General features: G+C 42.0%; 1 protein-coding gene across 1 annotated transcript; it reads right to left on the bottom strand.

Moving 5' to 3' along the window:
- Positions 1-10,036: 10,036 nt before the first annotated feature.
- Positions 10,037-21,070, bottom strand: LOC306964310 (uncharacterized protein; the record flags this gene model as incomplete). Its single annotated transcript, XM_079558301.1, has 5 exons — positions 20,815-21,070; positions 20,673-20,744; positions 14,348-14,419; positions 13,261-13,344; positions 10,037-10,182 (listed from the first exon to the last, which is right to left on the bottom strand). Exons 1-5 carry the CDS (start codon positions 20,990-20,992, stop codon positions 10,037-10,039), a joined length of 552 nt encoding a protein of 183 aa, XP_079414427.1. The 5' UTR covers positions 20,993-21,070.
- Between the last annotated feature and the right edge of the window lie 200 nt (positions 21,071-21,270).

Below are 21,270 nucleotides of genomic sequence, written 5' to 3'. Positions count from 1 at the left end.
AATGTCACTCCTTTAATCCCAATTAAATGAACGTTAATTTCATTAATACACTGTAAACTGGAAAACTGTTGTAAACTTTAAAAACACGAGGACACAAATTGCATATTACTCTGGTGTACATATGATCCCAATCGACTCTCTGAGTTACGCTCTTTTGTTTTTAGGTCAGACACCATGTGGGGCAATGACATGACTAAATAAAACAGTACTGCAAATTCTGCATTTAACTGCTTCTGCATATTTTTTTAGTAAGTGCGAATTAAATACAGAAACTTTTTGTTAATATATAAATGTTCTCATAATTGCTCTAGACGTTAGATCTGTCAGTCAGTACTTTGTCATGGCGCCATCCGTGTCTGCCCTGGGAGAGTCTTGCATCCTGTCGAGATGTGTGCCATGGTTCCTTTTTGCCCACAGGGCTTACACATCGGATCATCCCTAAAAACCCCATGTGTGGAGGTTCGTTGGAGATGGAAGGGTGTCATAGACGGCCCTGAGCAGAAGAAAAATCTGGAAGGGCTCAAGCCTCCAGAGGTCACTCCAGGTCACTTTTCTCTTGGGAAGTGCCTTAGCCTTCTTTCACTTCCCCTCTAGATCCCTTATTTGTGCCTGAAGAAGGGATCTTCTTTCTGCCACATTGGCCCTCTTCCACGTCTGGAAGTGGGTCATTTCCAAACCTTGCTGCCCTATGCAAGGCGCTCCAATGATGTCCTTGAGCTTCAGGTTTTCTTCAACCCGAGCCACTTTCGCCCGGACTTTGCTGTTGTTCGAACTTCTCTGACTTTACTGTCTTTAGAGTGTCTGAAGGTCATGGCCGCCACCCTGCACTTGAAATTCCTCAACCAGAGAAGAGAGGGGCAGTTGTAGTTGTCCAGATCTAATGTACTGATGAAAAACTAGGTGGGATTCCTACCCACTCCCTGAGGTGTGAGATAACGTCGCGCTCCACTCCGTCCACTGTTGAAAGTGGGATGGCTTAAACAGACAGAAGCCACGTCAATCTGGGAAGCAGGCCGTGTTGATATAGCCAAGCTTTGACCTTCCCTAGGAGGCCTGCCTTGTCAATTTTCTCCTTATCAATAGCAGGGATAGGCAACCACAGGCCCATGGACCAAATCCGGCCCTTCAGCATACAACCTCTGGCTTTGAAGATGATTCAGAGAAATATCGTTACACAAATCAGATCACCTGTATTATTGTCACTCATTGTATCTGACGTGTAAAACTGGAGAGAGTAATCTGAGTAGATTTGGATCATATGTACTCAAAGGTAATCTGCATCTAGATTCTTCAGTTATTTTATGTAATCAACTCTATTAAGGTTTGCAGTGTATCTGATATTAAGAACACACATCCAGTTTCAGAACTATACTGGATGTTTGGACCAGTATGAAACTATTGATCCAATAGTGCCAAAGTACATGATTATTACGTACCATATGTTAATGCCATTTGACATCAAACTCTAAGACCCATACACAACCGTTTTATTTTAAATCGGTTGTGTACGTCAAACTTGTCTTTGTCTTGGCCACAGGAGTTGGCGTCGTTCAGAGCTTCCACACAGTGATCTACGAGTACTACTTCATGAACTCACCAAAGTCGTGGCATGATGCTCGGCAGTACTGCAGAGTGCACTACACTGACCTGGCCACATTCAGGAACATGGACGACATAAGGAGTGTGACCAGACCTGCTTACACCTACGCCTGGATCGGACTGTTTGATGACCCCGCTTCATGGAAAGAAATTACCACTGACTCCAACTCCTGGAGATGGTCAGCCACTGGGAGGGCCAACACCAGTCAGTTCACGGGGTGGGCAGCAGGACTCCCTGACAACGCGGGTGCAGGGGAATCATGTGTCTACATTCATGGAGGACAATGGAATGACTATCCATGTAATACAAAGCTATACTTTACATGTTACAAAAGTAAGTACTGAGCTTTAGCCTTGTTGTACTGTTGTTCCTTTGTACCAAAAAACAAACACAACATGGCTCATTTAGTTCAATAAGACACATTTGAAGCTATTTCTTTTGTTCTTAAAGGGGCTAGATGCAAGTTAGTCATTTTGTGCTCACTACTGCCACCCCAGGTCTAATGCGTAGCTGCAGCTTCTATATTTAACTTGTGTGTGACAACGCTTTGGACCTGAATAAACATATTTTTGAGTGACAGTATTTTAGAGGCAGTTGTGGTGAACAGGTATGAGGTCATTCTACACATTTGGACATGACTGGAACATGTAGGGGGAGGAAAATACTTAGTTTTAACATTTTAAACTCTGTATAGTCCCTTTAAGGCAACGGTGGAGATGAACCATGTAAAAACGATCAAATGAAGTAAAATAAAATATCTAGTTGTACATTGATTGCCCGACCAAAAAAAATTAAAAATAAATTAACTGTTCTGGGTCGCTGCAGTTGGTCAGGTCTAGGTTCAGCAATACTTTGCCTCGGTTCCACATAACACACTTGTATCCCGCACGCCTCGGTCTAAGTACTCGCCTTGTCACCATACCGTACCATGACTGGACGGGAGGAAAGCAAAAGAGCTGAAAACAAGTGAAATTTTAGTGCACTTCTTTGGGCTTTAAGTCCACTTGACGTTAGTCGAAACACGTTGCCGTGTTCCAAGTCCTTGTTTTAAAACACAATGTGCTCTCTTGTTTTCCTGTCGTCCACAGTCATGGTATGGTTTCAGCAAACTTTTGTCCATATTAGCACAGTGAGTGGATCGCTACGACCTGCCATGTTCCGCCTCATAATAATTAACAATATGGTGACCATGTGTACGTATGTAGCTACATACTTGATAAAACTTTGCACTATGTTGTCGTTTGTTGACTAAAATTAGGTGCACAACTACTGTATGTCCAGGTTATCCTCTTTCCAGATTGGTGTTGTAATGTTAATTCAACCTCACAGAAACGGAATGATGGTATGAGTGTTTTATTAACGAACATGAATCATTATTGGGGCTCAGACCCAGGCGGAAGACTGAACGAACGATATGCAATGCATGGCTTTGACGAATGATGGTCATGATCTTCCCCGGAGCCTGGACCCTGGTGGTGGTGGAAGAGACCTGGGTTGGCCACTTGATGAGCGGAGCCGAGGAGGAGCCAGGCGGAGAAAAGGGTGGAGGAGGGTCGTAGCACGGCTGGCAGACGGCTGAGTGACTGACCAGGGAGCTTAAAACGGGGATCCTGAGCGATGAACGACTGGTGAGGGGATGAGCAGCTGCGGTGATTGGCTGTTGTGAAGGTGCGGCTTGAGCGGGGTCCGTGATTGGATGATTGGAGTGCGCTGCCGGTGATGAATGAATGCAGCTGGTAGGTCTTCCAGGTTGAATTTGCGCAAAAGCTTCTTTTACCACTGCAAGATCAGTCAGCTTTCTGAGAGGTTAAGTAAAGTTTTGGACAAGGGAATGTTGTAACCTCAAAAAAAAAAAGTAAAAAAAAAAATATGTGTTCGCTTTAACAATTTTCATCAAATTGCCCACACTTTTATGTCTACATTAGCAAAACAACGTCTTCTGACCTTTCTCACTAAGACAAATCTGTCTGATTTAAAGGTGTAAATGACTCCAGCCCCAAGCAATATTTTCCTGTCCTAACACCGTTGGCCTGGGAGGACGCTCGGAGCTACTGCCGACAGCACCACACCGACCTGGCCATGATCGAAGACGAGTCTGAAAACACCGTTGTGAGCTCCCTCGTTTGGGGCCATGCGTTGTGGATCGGCCTCTACAGAGAACCCTGGAGGTGGTCCGACGGCACCAAAAGCTCATTCACGAACTGGGATGTAGCCAGTGGGCAGCCGAGCCCTGGTTGGGCGACCTGCGGGGCGGAGAATTCAGCGCAGGAGTGGCATGATGGTGATTGTGCTGGATCACTTCCGTTCATCTGTCATAAAGGTAAGTGTGATTTACATGGAGAAGGACACGTAGAGCTTTCTCTGTCAAAACAACGAACACGTGTGAACATGAATTGATAGTAGACAATTGTTAATCCAATAAAATGAACAGTGAAGGTTCAAATTTCTGACGCTTCTATTGGGAAACATTGGCCTCTGCTTTCCATGTGAATGTTTTATCTCATTGTCATCTGAAACCCTTCAATCTAGATGTCTTCTCTGTTCTTGACATTTTGCAGCTTTGACAAATAGAGTGACCAATGTCCAAGTGAAACTGCACTCTTTGGCTGACCTCTCTGATCCAGCAAACGGGGCTCTGATACTAGCACAGGTAATTCTGTTTCGATGTCTCTGCGTTGGTGAGCCATTTACACACGCTTACTGCCACAATGTTGATACAGATAGATCTTTCTTATCTCCTACAGTTATCTGAGAGGTTCCTGAGCCATGGCCTTACTGACGTCAAACTGCTATGGACACTGTGCCCTCAAATACTACCAAGAAAATGACTTGCTATGAGTTGGCGTATGATTTTTGACATAGATTACTTTATTACATTTGGCCCTTTGCCAATATCCACTAAGGAGTGCATATTGGTTTTACCGTTTCATTACCCAAATCTACAGTGAGATCATTTAGTCGGCTTTGTTATTTATGTTGGACGCACATTTTAAGATTGTTTAGTAATTTTACCAATGTTCCAGGAAGTTGTAAACCACAGGGTTAAAGTGATGAGTGCTCTGAGGCGCTAGCTTGAATTCGGCAGAAACAACATGCAGATAGTCCTCGGGTTTGTAGCTTTTAGTTCAAGGGCTTATTGTATTGCTATTGGTCGACTATTGCAATGAATATGATTGATTTTTTTTAGAGAACAGGTCTTGACCCAAAGGTCCCGGGCCAGCCCTGTCTGTAACTGATGCCTAGTCTGTTTTTTTACATGGCAACTTGAAGTGTATCCAGCATAATTATTAGTATGTTCTAGATCCATTGTCTCTAGATTTTCTCTTAGATTGTTATGTCAATTAATGTGAATGCTTGCTGCATGTCTGCCTTAAGATTTAGACACATTTAAATGAGTGTTTCCTTGTTTGATAAGACACTGAATACCACTGACTGCACACATTGCTCAAAAACAGGACTCTGCAATCAAAACCTTGAACCTAAATTCTAAATCTCAAAATACATCAAATAATATAAAAAGTGCAAGTAAATATTTATGATTATATTGAATGTTACGTGTATTTTAAAGAACTGAACATACATTTCATTCCATGTTCAAGTTAATCAAAGTGTAATCCTGGGCCGAATAAACCTCTTGAAGGGCAAAAATGGCCCCCGGACCCTAATTTGGGCACCCGTGTACACTACTTGTTCTAATGTCAAGCAACCATTGATAGCAGAATGCTATTGGTACAATCAATCAATCAAAGTTTATTAGCAGAGCACTTTACAACAACCAAAGTGCTTCACAGAAAACATAAAACATTTTAAAAACATAAAATGATTACATCCTGGACATAATTCAGTGACATCCATGTATTAAAAACCTGTTTGAAGAGACGAGTCTTTAACATGGACTTTCATTATTCAATCACAATTACTGAGAAATCAACCTTTGTCTTCTTTTCTTAATAACATACAGTGGGGAAAAAAAGTATTTGGCCAAAATCCAATACAATGTCGATGTGAAACTGACCAAATACTTTTTTTCCCCACTGTAAGTTATTTTGTCTTCATATGTCTTCCATATACAGGTGCTCGTCATATAATTAGAATATCAAGAAATTTTATATCAGTTAATTACACACAGACTGATATATTTCAAATGTTTATTTCTTTTATTTGGATATTTATAGCTGAAAACTAATGAAAATCACAAATTTAGTATCTCAGAAAATGTTAATATTACTTGAGACCAATACAAACAAAGGTTTTTGCCAACTGAAAAGTATGAACATGGGAAGTATAGGCTTGTACAGCACTCAATACTTAGTTGGGGCTCCTTTTGCCTGAATTACTGCAGCAATGCGGTGTGGCATGGAGTCTACCACATCTTTTCACAATATTCAGATTTTCAATACACTGATTTGGTGTTTTCATTAGTTTTCAGTTATATACATCAAAATTAAAAAACAAAAACTAACAATAAACCAACTTTTTCATGATATTCTAATTATATGACGAGCACCTGTTGAAGACATTGAATGAACAGTATTTTTATTTATTTATCAGGGGTCCTAGAAAAGAAAACAGTGCGCAGTGCTTAGGGAAATGTGTGCAGTATGTCAGGAACTGTGTCTTATCCATTAAGAAAAAATATAATACACATACCCTACAAAATGAGTACATCATGTGTTTTTTCTTGTCATTGCTGCAAATCCATACACAGGGAAACTCCCAGTTATGTACAGGTCAACAGGCAAGGCAGCTTCTTTGTATAGTAAGTTTACATAAGAAAATGTTGATTTCCATACTGTTGCCCTCCATCCTGTGTGCAAATCTGCTGCTCTGGCCTTACATAGAATTCGCTGGGATAAAGTTTGAGTGTACCTGCATATTGACGTTAACAAATCTTGAATTATTGACTTTTTTTTATTCCAGTGAAGCCTCATTTTACCTGGATAAAAAAAGTATATTTCCAGATATGTTCATACACAAAATAAACAACAATTGCTATGCGTTGAATTAAAGACCTTTTTGTCATGATGGATTTTTTTTAAATTGACCTTTAAATTGTGTAAACAGATGCCAAGAACAGATGAATAGATGTTTATAATATTTATCAAACTGACTCTCTCAATGAGCCTTCTCCACATTGACACCTGATTGCAAAGGGGTGCCACAAGGCTCTATTCTCAGACCTACCCTGTTCTATCCTTACATGCAACATTGATTTTTCAAATGTATGCTGATGACATTCAGTTATATCTTATACTCATCTGCTCTGGCATAAGAAGTGGAGGGATCAGCCATCTTAGCTCCGGCTGATAACGGAAGTCTCATATCTAGACTGGCCTTTGAAATGTAACCTGTTAGTCTGATTTGGATTTAACACACGCCCTCTGCAAAGCACTTTATGCACTTCATGGCCATTAAGGCTCTGTGCAAAAAACATTTTGACTGGCTGTTCAATTGACAAGCCCACAAACCAGCAGTGCAGCACATCTCCTTCGCATAGAGTTTATCAGTCGTTGGTTAGTAATAATATATTCATCCTATATCGTCTGGATAACTTAGACATGCAGATACATCCACTGCATTTTCTCTTAGATTGATTGCCCTGTTAGTTAACCCTTGCTTCATTTCAGTTGTAAAATCAACACATCCAACAAAATAAATACAATGTGATTATTTTATCACCATTGCTACCAATCCATGAACAGAGAAACTCCCATCTATGTTCTTCAGTGACCTTCCAAGTCCACAGGCCAGACAATTGATTTGTATTGCATACACATGAAAATAGTAAGGCCCTCCTTCTTTTGTGCAATTCTACACCGTGCAACTTTTGGCCACTAGGGGTGCGAGACCTGTAACTTTCATGTCGAGCCCCCGAGTGGCCACAATCGACACAGCACTGTACAGTATTTGACTTGTTGGTTGAAGAGAGCTCATCTATTGACTCACTATTGAAGGACAGAAGACATCCACTGAATAAATCAACACTTGAATCTTGGAACATGCAAACTCCAGACAGAAAGTCCCTGTCAGGCCTGGGTATCGAACCCCGGTAATGATGGGTCAGTCACGAGCGAGTCAGTACAAAGAGCTCTTTTAAGTGAGTGATGAGAGCTAAGTCTCACCCGCGAGCCCATTTCCACACAGTATTTCCTCTGTATCAAATCAACCCGTTACACAAGCAGTGATTGAATCTGTGTCCACTCCAGCTGAAACAGGAGCTGCCCTGGCAAAGGCGGCAGGGAGACCGGGGCCCCTCAGTGGGACTAGGGGGACCCACTGAGAAACGCTAATACAAAAAGTACATGAACAAAAAGTATTAATAGCTTTAAAAGTGAGAGGTGGTGTGTGTAGAGGGAGGAGTAAAAGTTTGAGTGTGTGATTGAGAGATCTGTATACTTTCAGGGGGATAGGAGGATGTGTCAGGCATGTTTTTTTCAATGTTGTAATCTGTAAAGCACTTTGTGATACTTTTTGGTGTGAAAAGTGCTTTATAAATATGGTTTGTTTGATTAATTATAAACAATGGTTCAAACTTCTCCTAAAGTCAACTCTGAAGACAATAAAACAACAACACAGACCACTATAAGCCAAGATGTGGCAAAAAAAATAAAAAAAATATATTCTCAGCTTTATTATAGTAGTTGCTATATGCAGGAAGCAGTAGAGTGACCCACTTAATAAGTCACAAATCTCTGCTAAATTATCCTGAAATTTAAACTATGCAAAATAAGAAGAGCCATTTTTGAGCCAAAACAGTCATCTCTTTTTGGTGAGTGAAACCAAATGATCAGATTCACCACAAAGTGCCCAAGCGGCCCGGAGGCCAAATGCAGCCCATGATGTAATTTATGATGGCTCGCGGGATGATTTCTTATTTACGTGTAGAAATAAATATAATAAATAATAATGTGAATAAATAATATAATAAACATAAATCACATTAAAACTACAATTATCATGAGTAAAAAATAGAGGCATTATCAATTCTCTAATTGTAGATCACAAAAATGATTCCACATCCCACCCGGGAGTCAGTGTAATGACATTTGAAGAGTTGCTAAGTCTACACGTTCATTGATGTATTTATTTATTTAATTGACAGGGTAGTTGCAAATTAACACAGGACAAAACAAGTCTATAGATGATGATTTTTGCTAGCGCTCATTTTCAACTCCAGTCCCTGGTTGGGCCTTTCAACACAACATTGAAATTACATTTTTAGAAGCCTACATGTTGCATTTCTTTCTAAATAGGCTAACAGACAGAAACTGGACCTTACTCCTGAAAGATCATTCAACCTGGATAGACTCAAACAGACGAAAGCGGTGATTAGGAAGATTTATTGACATGTATATTAGTTTTGGCGATCAGACCCCGGCGGTAGACATCGATGTATGAAAGTCAGTATGGATAAACAGCTTGTAGTTAGGAATGTCTTCCCCCGGAGCCTGGACACTGGTGGTGGTATGGAGGACCCGTGAAGATGCAGCAGGGAGAAGCCGTGGATGGAAGAGGCGGAGATGGGGTGGAGGCGGGTCGCAGCACAGCAGGGAAGCGAACGAACCATGATTGCTGGGGCTTAAAAGCGGGACCGAGGGCGATGATTGGCTGCTATGGAGGTGCGGCTCTTACACTGATGGCTGAGGTGGAGGTGTGGCCCTCTCGGAAGCGATCATTGGCTGGAGGTATGTGATGCTGGAAATCGTCTCCCAGGTTGAATTAATGCCTAGGCTTCATTTCACTGAGGCCCTGAACCAATTTACCAGAACCAAAATGAGATTAATTGCAAAAGCGCATACTGGAAGCTTATGTAAATGTGCAGATAGGTAATGTACAGTGTAACAAACAATAAAAAGTTGCTAAATCATAATTGACTGAATAAAAAGGTTTTAGTCTGTTGCAGCCCCCAACCAACAGTGGGTGTGCAGTAATTTTTCCCCTACATAATTTTTTGTTATGTATTCATCAGGAATGCCAATATTTTGTAGAACATTGCATAAGCTGTTATTTTATCATTTCTTTGTGTAACATACTTCACATGATCCTCATTTTAGTAAGCAATGCACGCCCCCTTTGCCAAACAGTTTCAGTTTCTCACACTGTAAACAGCAGGTGTCCACTAAACGTGGTGTGTCGATTGCCATTATCAAAGATTTTTGTGCCGGTCCACTGACGCACAAACACAACATCTCCAGCCTCCAGGAGCAGAATGACTCCATTGGAACCCTTGCCCCATCCATTTCCTTGTTCAAAAGCAATAACAACATGTGCTTCATTCTTCACTAACACAGCCCCAGAGGGGTTTGAAGAGGGTCCGTAGATGTGCAACTCAAAGTGGTAGACTCCTCTCACCGGGGCAGTGAAACACCCTGCAGGACACATGGTTAAACTTTGATAAGACAATGCACTCTTTACATCACTGTATCGTTTGCAAGTTCACTCGCCTGTGCTCGAGTTGTAGGCGTTTCCGATGTTGGTAATCACATCTTCAAAGACCATATCCTGGTGAGAGTTGAATGGTCCAATATAAACTTCGCCTTGACCCGGTGCCATCAAAGAGGCTGAGAAAGCCGCTTCTTCCACTGACAAAGAAATGCAAGCAGTTCACGTGACTGAGGGTACTTCAAATGTACTGTATGTGTCACAAGAACTTTGCAAAGGGAAGCTGAAAACTTACACTCAGCAAATCAAGATTCATTTTTAAAAATGAAGGAAGTCAAAAGAAGTAAAAAAATATTGGCACACAGACCCAATTCTCATCTTTTTGGCTCCATAATGTGAAATGAAACAACAGAGATCCTTAAACTGCAGACTTTCAGCCAGGGCTAGACTGGCCATCGGGAGAATCGGGAGCTTTCCCGGTGGGCCGACCTACTTTTGGGCCGGTTGGGCCAGTCAGATCGAGATAAGGCCCGTTATACCTTACACCGGCCCACAATCACCTCCAATAGAGGGATGTGACGCCTTTGATATCCTTCTGGTGGCGCTTTCTTGAGTCATGGTTCCCAGATAATCTTGTATAATGAGCAATGGGCCTCTCGGACATAACACTCATGCCCCTCATATTGCGAATATAAGAGGAAATAGTTTATTGTAACACCTTCCAGGACCCACAGAACGTTAGACCTCTATTTTTTATACATTTTAGACAAATGTTTGCAAAGAAGTGCATGCTGGGAGTTGTCAGGTGACTCTGTCTTGCCCCTTGTCGTCAGTGCGCGCAGTTTGGAAATCGTCTAGTTTCCATTGCTGGGTTGCAGGCGACATCACAGCGTTCTACAGGCCAATCCTATTATATAGAGCAGACCTGGGCAAAGTACGGCCCGCGGGCCACATCCGGCCCGCGAGATGATTCAGTCCGGCCCATAACTTGTAGGACATAAAATCATAAGCATGTCAAAAAAAAAAGTAAGTCTCTAGCTCATTCCTGTGCGGAGTTATGATTTTTTTTTTTATTACCAGAATGCTCACTCCAGCCACTAGGGGGCAGAGTAAATAAGATTAAAAGTAAAGAATTCCACAGGTGTCCAGCAAAGGGCACTGGCATAATAAGATATAAGGATATAAACAACACATTGTAGACAAGTGGGAAATGGACAGTCTGCCCCTGGGCAGCTGTGGCTACAATAGTAGCTTACTACCACGTAGTGCGGAGTGAATGAATATTGACTACAATGTAGCAGAGACTTGTGACACAGGCTTGTAAAGTGTAAGCCGTTTTAATGAGGCTACAGTCCTGCCAGACTCATCTTTATAGATTTATTGAAAAAAAGTCCTCAATGTATTTTCCCAATCAAAACATTTTATTTTTATTTTGGAGCTTTTGTTTATGGACCCCGGCGATACACTCCCGATATATTATACTTATATCCCGATATAAGTTTGAGTTATTGTTGGTGCGGCCCTCCGACTCAATTCAGGCTCCTCATGTGGCCCCTTATGAAAATGAACTGCCCACCCCTGATATAGAGGAAAAATTATTTTGTTTTTGAGGAACGCACATTTTAAGATTGTTAAGTCATTTGACAAAAGTTCCATCAAGTTTTAAATGACAATATTAAAGTGTTGAGTGCTGTGAGGGATTAGCTTGAATTCGGCAGAAATAACAAGCAAATATTGTCCTCGATTCGTAGCTTATACTGTTTTAGTTCAAGCCAAGGGCTTATTGTTTTGCTCATCACCTCGACTATTGCCTATGTTTTTTTTTTATTGGGCCAGTCTTGACCCAAATGTCCCGGGCCGATTTTTTCTGCCAATCCAGCCCTGCTTTCAGCTTTAATTTGAGGGTAATTACAGGAATTACAACCGTTTTTATGTGAGCCTCCACTGTCAAGGAACCAAAAGTAATGGGACAAAGTAACAATTATAAATTAAACTGTTTCCTTTTAAATATTTGGTTGCAAATCGTTTGTGGTCAATCACAGCCTGAAGTCTAAAAGGCATGCACGTCGCCAGACGCTGGGTTTCATCCCTGGTGATGCTCTGCCAGGCCTCTACTGCAAATGTCTTCAGTTCCTGCTTGTTCTTGGCACATTTTCACTTCAGTTTGGTCTTCAGAAAGCGAAATGCAGCTCAATTGGATTCATGTCAGGTGACTGACTTGACCATTGAATGATATTTCACCTATTTGCCTTAAAAAGCTCTTTGGTGGCTTTAGCAGTAGCTTTAGGTCATTGTCCATCTGCACTGTGAAGTGGCTTCCAAGCATTTGGCTGAATATGAGCTCATAATATTGCCCAAAACACTTTTGTCAACAGTCACATCATCAGTAAATACAAGGGAACCATTGGCCCAAACAAGCCCATGCCATGATGCTGCACCACCATGTCTCACTGATCAGGTGGTATGTTTTGAATCATGAGCAGATCCTTTTATTCTCCATATTTTTCTCTGATCTTTGTCTCATCTGTCCTAGGATGTTGTTTCAGAATAATTTCTCTTGATTGTTGACTTTGACACTCACACACCACCTCCTGGAGAGTGTTTTTGATCTGGCCTATTGTTGTGGAGTAGTTTTCTTCACCAGGGAAAGACTTATTCGGTCATCCACCACATTTTTCATCCGTGGTCTTCTGGTGTTGTTGAGCTCACAGGTGTGTTCTTTCTTTTTAATAATGATCCAAACTGTTGATTTGGCCACGCCTAGTAGGTGTGCTATCTCTCTGATGGGTTTGTTTTGATTTTTCAGCCTAATAATGGCTTGCTTTATTGATAGTGACAGCTCTTCAATTCATATTGAGAATGAACTGCAACAGTATGCAAAATGCAAACATCACACTTGAACTTAACTGTGGACGTCTCATCACCAGGCCATGGAACAGCTGAGCAGCCGCTTGTCCCGTTTCTTATGGTCCCTTAAAAAGTGGGAGGCTCACATACAAACCGTTTTAATTCCTACACCGTGTGGATGTAAATCCTCTCAAATTAAAGCTGAAAGTCTGCAGCACATCCAATCGATTTTATTTCAAATCGATTGTGGTGGTTTATAGAGCCAAAAAGTTAAGAATTAGGTCAATGTCCCAATATTTACGGGCCTGACTTTTTACTTATCATGGTCAACTCACATTTGCAATTGTGAAACCAGCTCATTCAAGAAATGCATTAACCTTTTCTAGTGTTTAAAAAAAATGTTGTATTCCAATGTGAACAAAGACATTTACCATTTTGGTTTTTCCACAGAGTCTCCACTTGGTCTTTGGTCACAGCTGTCGATGTCTTTATGCGGTTGAGTTCAGCTGCTTGTGCTGAAGAACAAAAAAAAAGAAAAGTAAAATAATATAATAATCATTAATATAATAACAATCCCCTCCTGGAACCGCCACCTTAACGTGGTGGAGGGGTTTGAGCACCCAAATGATCCTGGAGCTGTGTTTGTGCCCCTGGTAGGGTCACCCATGGCAAACAGGTCCCAGGTGACGGGTCCGACAAAGAGCGGTTCAGAAGCCCCTTATGAGAGACCAACAGGCCCGGTTTGAATCGTGAGGCCGTCCTTCTGTGGACCCACCACCTGCAGGAGGAGCCATAGGGGCTGATGCAATGTGCTTTGGGCAGCTCCAACTGCCCCCACGACCCGGCAACGGAAAAGGGGAAGAAGATGGAAGGATGGACAATAACAATAAAAAAGGGAAATACATGAAGAAATCTTCACTACATCCACATAAATAAATAAATAATGTCTGATAGGGTTGTTAAAATGGATGTTCCTTCTTTCTAGCCTGGAACCACCTGCGTTTCCATCACTTGATTTGAAAGAGTTGTAATTGGCTTTAGAAGATTATATTGCTTTAGATTTAATATTTGTGTGTTTTTTGCAGACACACGATAAGCGGCTGCTGCTATAAGATGCCACATTGACGGAAACTCATGTGACACCACCAGTCGCACAGTGACTGGTGATTGACACAGTGTCACCAGTATGGTGTTGTTCAGTCGTTCAAATATGACCAGGATGCAGAGCCATGGGAACATACAGTATTTTGGTTACTGCAGTTTTGCTTACTTAGTTTAAATTATAGCTGAGTTGGCCGACTATAAACTTCTATCCATGACACACAGTGACAGTAACTGACAAAATGTTTTTACAAAAACGGTCGCCTTCTAAAAATCTTGGGTCACTGCCACAAAACAAACATGATTTTTCTGTAATTGGTCGAAACAAATTCTCTCTCTGTAAAAAGAGAACTGACAGCCAAAGAAAGTAAGAGAGTTAGTAAGAAAAATATAATAATATTTTTAATAATAGATCACTTTTTAGCAGTTGTTTCATCGTATCCACTTCACCGGTCTGGTTCTCGAGCTCCTTCAGCTTGGCTGCATGTTCTAAAAGAGACAGAGGTTAATTCGTCAAATACAGAGTTGTGGTCAAAATAATATTAAAAAAATACCCTCATTGGAATAGTTTGGCTGCTTGTTCTTATGGTTCTTAAGAATTTCAGTTTATCTGCACCCTCTGCCCTCATGATTCAGTTAATTTCGTCTTTGAAACATAACAAACTTAGTGACTTAAAGTGAATGTACCTGATTTATTTAGAGATGTGGAATAAAGTCTGTTTTGTTCTTAAGTAAAACAGTCAATTGCTGTGCATCTAATTCTAAAGTCTTCATATCTGACTGTACACAGGGTTGTCAACTCTCATGCTTTCCTCGTGAGACACACACATTTGAGTGACTTCACACGCTCTCACGCTACAACCCTCATATCTCACGCTCAACCAAAATATATCCCTGACTTTCTGCAGCGAGCGGCTGCAGAATTTTTATTTTATTATTTTATTTTCATGTTTGTGTTTGTCCGCGCTGCAGCTCGTCTGCTCTTAGCGTGTGTGTGTGTGTGTGTGAGAGCGTTCCTCTTGCTATTGGTTGTTCCAGCGTCTGCCCCGCCCCTCTTCCCCTCGCATGTGCTGCTGCCGCTGCAGCCGCGGTAACAGCAGGGGCGGAGCTAGACACTCCAATCATCAGGGGCTTAGCCCATTAAAAAAAAGTCCGTGCAAGTCAGGCCACAGCCAGGGTTTCATATTTATGTGGGGGGTCTGGGGGTCCTCCCCCATGAAATTTTGAATTTCACAGATGTAATTTAGTGCAATTTGGTGTATTTTAGATGAACATATTCTATTTTAATCTCTAATTATACAATGATAAAAAATAGGCTAGATTATTATGACTTTACTCTTAAAATACACAATTTTAAAACACTCACAATTTTAAGCTGGTAATAGTTTTATTAATCTAATTATATTTATTCATTGTAAATCTAAGTCTAAAGGAAAAATAACAGAAATTCATCACACAGATTTTTTTTTAACAAGGACTCACTCATGACAGTATTAGATCAAGCCAGTTATAGACCAGGACTAAACCAGGATTCAGAACAGAATCAGAACCATCAATAAAAAAGCACATAGCAGGACAAATGGCTCAAATGAACATGGACTAAGCTAAAGTTGCACAGATTCTGTCCTAAACTAAGACAGACGGCACAAAATAAAGTCTAATTATTTTCTCTGAGTTACATTTGAATCTGTGCATGTTGTGGAGGGCTGAAACAACAACATCAACAGGTAAGCTAGATTTTTGGACGAGCTAAACGTATGTTGTTTTAGTTGTAATTATGTCCACTTCTGAATGTGTTTGAGAATGACTGCCCTGCAGTTAGGGAACCTTGCCTGGCCTGCCAAACTACATGCTTTTTCATAGATATTTCAAAGACATATAGGGCCAGATCTTGTGGCGGCGCACGGGGCGGCGCAGGCTCTTGGCGATTATTTTCCGAGTGGCGGAGCTATATGTGCCATTCGCCTCCGCCACCTGTGAGGGGGCGTCACAAGAGGAGGTGACTGCACTGATGGAAACACGGCTGACATTCACTTCCTCGTTTACATTGCGCTGTCTTGCGTTCTTTCTTAAGCCTTAGGCTCTCACAGGTCAAACTAAAAACTTTATTTACCCCATCGTGAGCTAAACGATGTTCACGTCTCGAGAGAAAAAGAGCTACAGCATCCGCTGTGGCGCGGATCGGCCGCGCTCGGCGTGAACGCGAAGCAAAACAAAAGCACATGTTCACCCCCCACTCCCACACAACCACTCTCCTGGACGCGGAGTCGATCTGGTTGGAGGAAAATGTGTGCGTCTCCACCCACGTAAATGCGCTAAGTCTGGAGTGGCAAGATCACAAAGTGCGCTCCTACTGAGCACAAAATGTCACGCTATCGTCTCCGTTTTGATGCACAAGATCGGGCCCATTGTCTGGGAGCAAACATGATCTCAACGATTTCCCGGTGGGTGTGATTGACAGACGGCATCAACCAATCAGAGCAACGCTAGATACGGCGCAGCAACAAGTGTCAGGAAGCCTTTCCAAAAACGTCCTTATTTACGAGGAACGCTTCGAACGCTGTTTCTTGCTGCTTCTGTGCTTGTTTTGGGGATTACGTTATTTCCAAATGATTTAAAACAGACGAAAGAGCAGAAAGAAGAAAACATCGTCACTCGCCTCGCACGCCATCTCTATTGTTTTGGTAGAGTGTGGTGACGGCTTCCGCGTCTTGGGGGAATGAAGTCCCGCCTCTCGGTGCGTGATTGGACCGATGTGGGTAAAATCGTGAAATGATAGGCTGCGAGGAGCTGTCCAGACGGTTCTTCTTTTGAACAGAAAGGAGGAGTGTCTGGCAGGCCAGGCGATAGAGAACCACCACTAAATCACTGACTACTTTTAGGTTGGTGTTTGCTTCAGAACCCTGAACCTAGGCCAGTACTGCAACTTGCACCAGATACTTCCAATTTATAGACACTTTCCCTTTTGACAATTGAACCAACTTTTCCCACTGTTACTGAACAAACTGCAGGGCTATTGAAGCTGCAGGCACTTTTTGCAGTGTACTGTATCATGTCAGTAATCCAAACTAAAAACAAGCACTGAGCAGGCAGGGCTTGTCTGACTATTTCTTACCTGTTTCTTTCTACATTTCCATACTGTCCTCAGTCTGCTCTTTCCCTCTCTGTGTCTCTCTTTGCACTATAAATCCACCAGAGCAATTATTAAAAACCCAAAGATTTGTGGAAATGTGTGGGGCTTCGCTTGTGTATTATCCATAAAACAAGGCTAACTAGTTTACTCAAGAACGAAACACGACTAGTGGCACCTTATGGTCGCAGCATCAGGAATTCTTAGGGCTGTTTCTCACAGCACGCGGATTTGTCTAGGAATTGACGAGCGAAACAGCCAGCACCAGCATTCGCAAGCCGCGCTTCAAGTCGCGCCCTGTTGTGCAGATGGGAAAGCTCTTGTGTGTACAGACAGCACGCCGAGGGAAGCAGCTCCAGCGCTGCCGCCTCCGCTCCGAAAACCAAAAATGGAACTCGAGCGCATTTCTTTTGTGTGTGGGCTGCACAGCGAAGCGGCTTTTAACACAAACAGGAGAAGTTCAGGGAAGGGTAATAATAACGGCGTCATGTTGCCGCATTTGTTTTGTTTTTTCTCATATTGAACGAACGGATAGGAATGCGTTTATAGCTTGAAAAAACATTCGAGGCTTAAGCCCCCAAAGCCACCCCCGAGCTCCACCACTGGTTAACAGTCAACAAAACAAGTGTGTCCAAACGGGGTGGTGACAAAATGGTTTGATTTGGAGCTACTTTAGCGTAACAGCAAAGGGACACGATGCAGAGCGGGTGAAAACACAGTCCAATGTTCTGTGCATGTAAAGTGTCCAGTTGGATCTGTGGACTGATGAGTAGGGAGTCTGTTACTTAAAGCAGAAGTTACTATGGGAGTTTGTCGTGGTCCGACATCTAATAGCAGCAGGTAGAGAATTGCGCTGGATCAAATACAGCATGTCATATGCAACAATAGACCATTGTAATCGAGTCCAAATGGGATTATTTTATGATTTGCTGTGTTCCCTAATTGGTTTACACTTTAAGTAACGCCTCCCTACCAGGACATCTGAACACATGACTCGTGTAGCCCAATCCCCTGCCTTGCCAATTAACACACCTGTGCCGTAGCGGGGAATCAAAAGACAAAAAGGAACAAAGAAGTCAGACGGGGGCAGAAGGACAAAGGCAGGCCGGGGGCAGAAGAAAACCGGAGAAGCACTTGGAGGACGGGCACCAGTGTGGCGGTGAAGCACTTCTACGCAGAACAAACGCAGCGGCAGGGGAAACCCTGCCCTCGCCGTGAGTACCCGATCAACAGTGTTGAATGTTGTGACACCAGCAGCCTTTGGCCGAAGTGTGTGTTCGGTGTTTGGAACAATTTCCTGGTCTCTGCTGTTTGCCCTAGGGAAGGAGATGCGTGGATCGTTGGACCAACGCTCGTGGTGTGGCCTGTTCTGGACCTCTCTGCCGCTTTGCCTTCTGCGCCCCCAAATCCCCCGTTTTTAATTCTCATTCTTAATGCTACCCCTTTTTAATCAATTTAATAAATTGTTAAACTTTCACATGTTTCTTCTTTTTTTGGTTACACCACCGCTCTCTTAAGTCTGTTAAAAAAAATATTATTCAGTCTCGTCCAAAACCCACCTTCTACCCAAAAAGCTACAAACCCCCTCTTACACCATGGTGGTGAAGGCAGCTCCATGGTGAGTGTAAAGACACCATTACATATCGAAGTGTTTGCTCATGTGCAAAACAAGTCGCAGCAGAGTCATTTGTGTATATTTTTTTCTAACCCAGCACTCTCGTATTTACATATTTTTTGTGTGTTCTCTGTTGAGCTTGACAAAAAGTATTGGCAAAGTTCTGTGTGTATTGTACAATTTAGAGCATAGAGTTTTATTGCTTTTTTTTCTAGTTTAATGCTGTTTTAGTTTATACAGTGTTCTTTTTGTGACTCTGATTAAACTCTGAATATAATTATTCCCTTTAATAGCTATCAAACATGCTATAAAAATATTCTAGAAGATTCTCTTATATGCTGCTTGCTTTTTGTTGGTAATAAGTAGAATGACTGACATGAGGCAACGAGGGACATGACTGAACATGAACAACGCCTAGCAAATATTTTTAAAAGTGATATACACGTGGTGCTGACCTTCATGTGACTGACTGTCCTCAAATATGCACAATGCTGTGTCATTATACCTTTTGTCAGGGCTGTAACGATGAAGGGGGCTCACTGGGCATTTGCTGAAGGGTCCCAATTTGAAGGGGGCCCCAGAAAAGTAATTCTTTACAGCAGTAAATAGACCAGCTAAAGGTATTATTCATGATCTAAAATCCACCAGAATGCAGGAAATCACATCTGAATTATACACATTTTCTTGGGGGAGGACCCCCAAACCCCCTCTTAAACTGCTCTCCCACACTTAACATGTTTTTTACTGGTCATTTGCATTGGTGCAGTACTCCCCTCTGACACATACTTTCAGGTACAAATAGATTTTGTCTATGCAGCTCCTGATATATTCAGTCACCTACAGCATTTTTTTTTTTTTTGCTTTGAATTTAGGTCAATTACGAGTGACTATAGCCGAGAAAACGGCCACACAGCTCAGGACCGACCGATGTCTCACTCCAAAGTGGGGTGAAAAGTTGACAGCCCTGCTGTACACTAGTGGGTTAGTTAGTGTGAGAGAGTAATGCTAAATGAAAGCTGTGAAGTTAGAAAGTCAGGAATGACTTTGTACCACAACAAACACATTTCAAATGCTATCTTTCTCTTTTATTGATTTTAAGGACCTTCAGGTTCAATTAGTTTGATTACTGGCATCTCGATTCTTCAAAGCAGTATTACATGAAAAGTTTCAAATTGATGTTACCTGCAGTGTGTTCAGCTCAATAGAATTCTGCAGTATAATCACAAAGGTTCGGGAGCGGAAATAGATTTAAAAAAACAATGCCATCAGAAGGGGTGCGTGGGTCACCTTGTTGTTGTTCCTTCACTCCGTCTACTTGACCGGTCAGCGTCTCAAGCTTATTCAGTCTGACTTCTTGTTCTGAAAGACACAAAAAAACAGATGATACACGCAGTTGTGCTGATTTTTATCATGAATATGAGCTTAACTGTTTAAGATTAGGCTTAAATCCTGATTGATTCGCATTGGGATTAGAATTACCTAAACTTATTGACGTCGCTTCTCAGGTAAAAAAATCCCTTGAGTTTGGTAATTCTAGTCCTATGCCAATCGACATGTTCAGAAATGGCTTTTACACTGCCGACCCCATCAGAATTTCAGTTTTACCAACGTTCCCAGGTAATTCTAATCCCGTGCAAATGGGGGCTTTAGAAACAGGGATATTCATATTTATGGGAGTAGTGTCTGCGTACATTGGAGTATGAATAAGAGTATGAATGGGTGAGTGGATCCTTGCTGTAAAGCGCTTTGAGTGCCTGTAGGTGGAAAAGCGCTATATAAGTTGAGACCATTTACCATTTACCAATACGTGTGTCTGTCTAGGGGTTTGTTATAACAGAAAATGTTTCAAGACATGCTCTTCCACGGATTCAGAAAGAAAATCGAAATTTTAAACACAAGGATTAGTAACAGGTCGAGGCTGGTTTAATGTTAACCTGTGCAGTTTCTATGATGGCACTATAGTTTGAAGAAAATGCCTTCCACATGGACCGAATTACCTTGAAGTTGTCCCTTTATCGGGTCCACTTGACTGGACTGCCCTACAAACTCCTTCAGTCTGTCTGCTTGTTCTAAAAGGGACGAAAGTGAGCTATGAGTCAAATCCAGAGCGGCAGAGAAACACATTTATTTAAGTCTCACCTTGGTTGAGTGTCTCCTGCTGCTCCAACCTGAACTGGAGTACGGCCAGTTTGCCACTTAGGTCTCGGAGCACAGTGTGGATGTCCGATAGACAGGGCTGAGACTGCTGTTCATGGGTGGCTTCTTCAGCCCATGAGAAAGCGCAGAGCAGCAGCAGAACGACCAGAGTGTTCTCCATCTTTGGACTGAAATGAGTCGTCCTTGTGTTCGGGACAGTCTAAAATAGTCCTTAGTATAAGTCACAGCACTGGCATCCTAAACATTTGTGTGACTGCGTTTGCCAAGTTCCGAGTTTTAGTCTGAATAGACGTGTTTCTCAACATCAACTGTTGCCCAATATATTGCCACATCATTTTTTGTCATTTGATATTTCCTGGTTTGTCTTGTGAAGAAAATACCTACCTCCAAAAACATGCTAGTCAGGCTGGCCCACAATGACGCATTGAACATTTCAGT

This window comes from Gobius niger, assembly GCF_951799975.1.
Source record: "Gobius niger genome assembly, chromosome: 6".
NCBI lineage: Eukaryota > Metazoa > Chordata > Actinopteri > Gobiiformes > Gobiidae > Gobius > Gobius niger.
The sequence above is the reverse complement of the archived record's forward strand: the minus strand, read 5'-3'. Positions and strand labels throughout refer to the sequence as shown.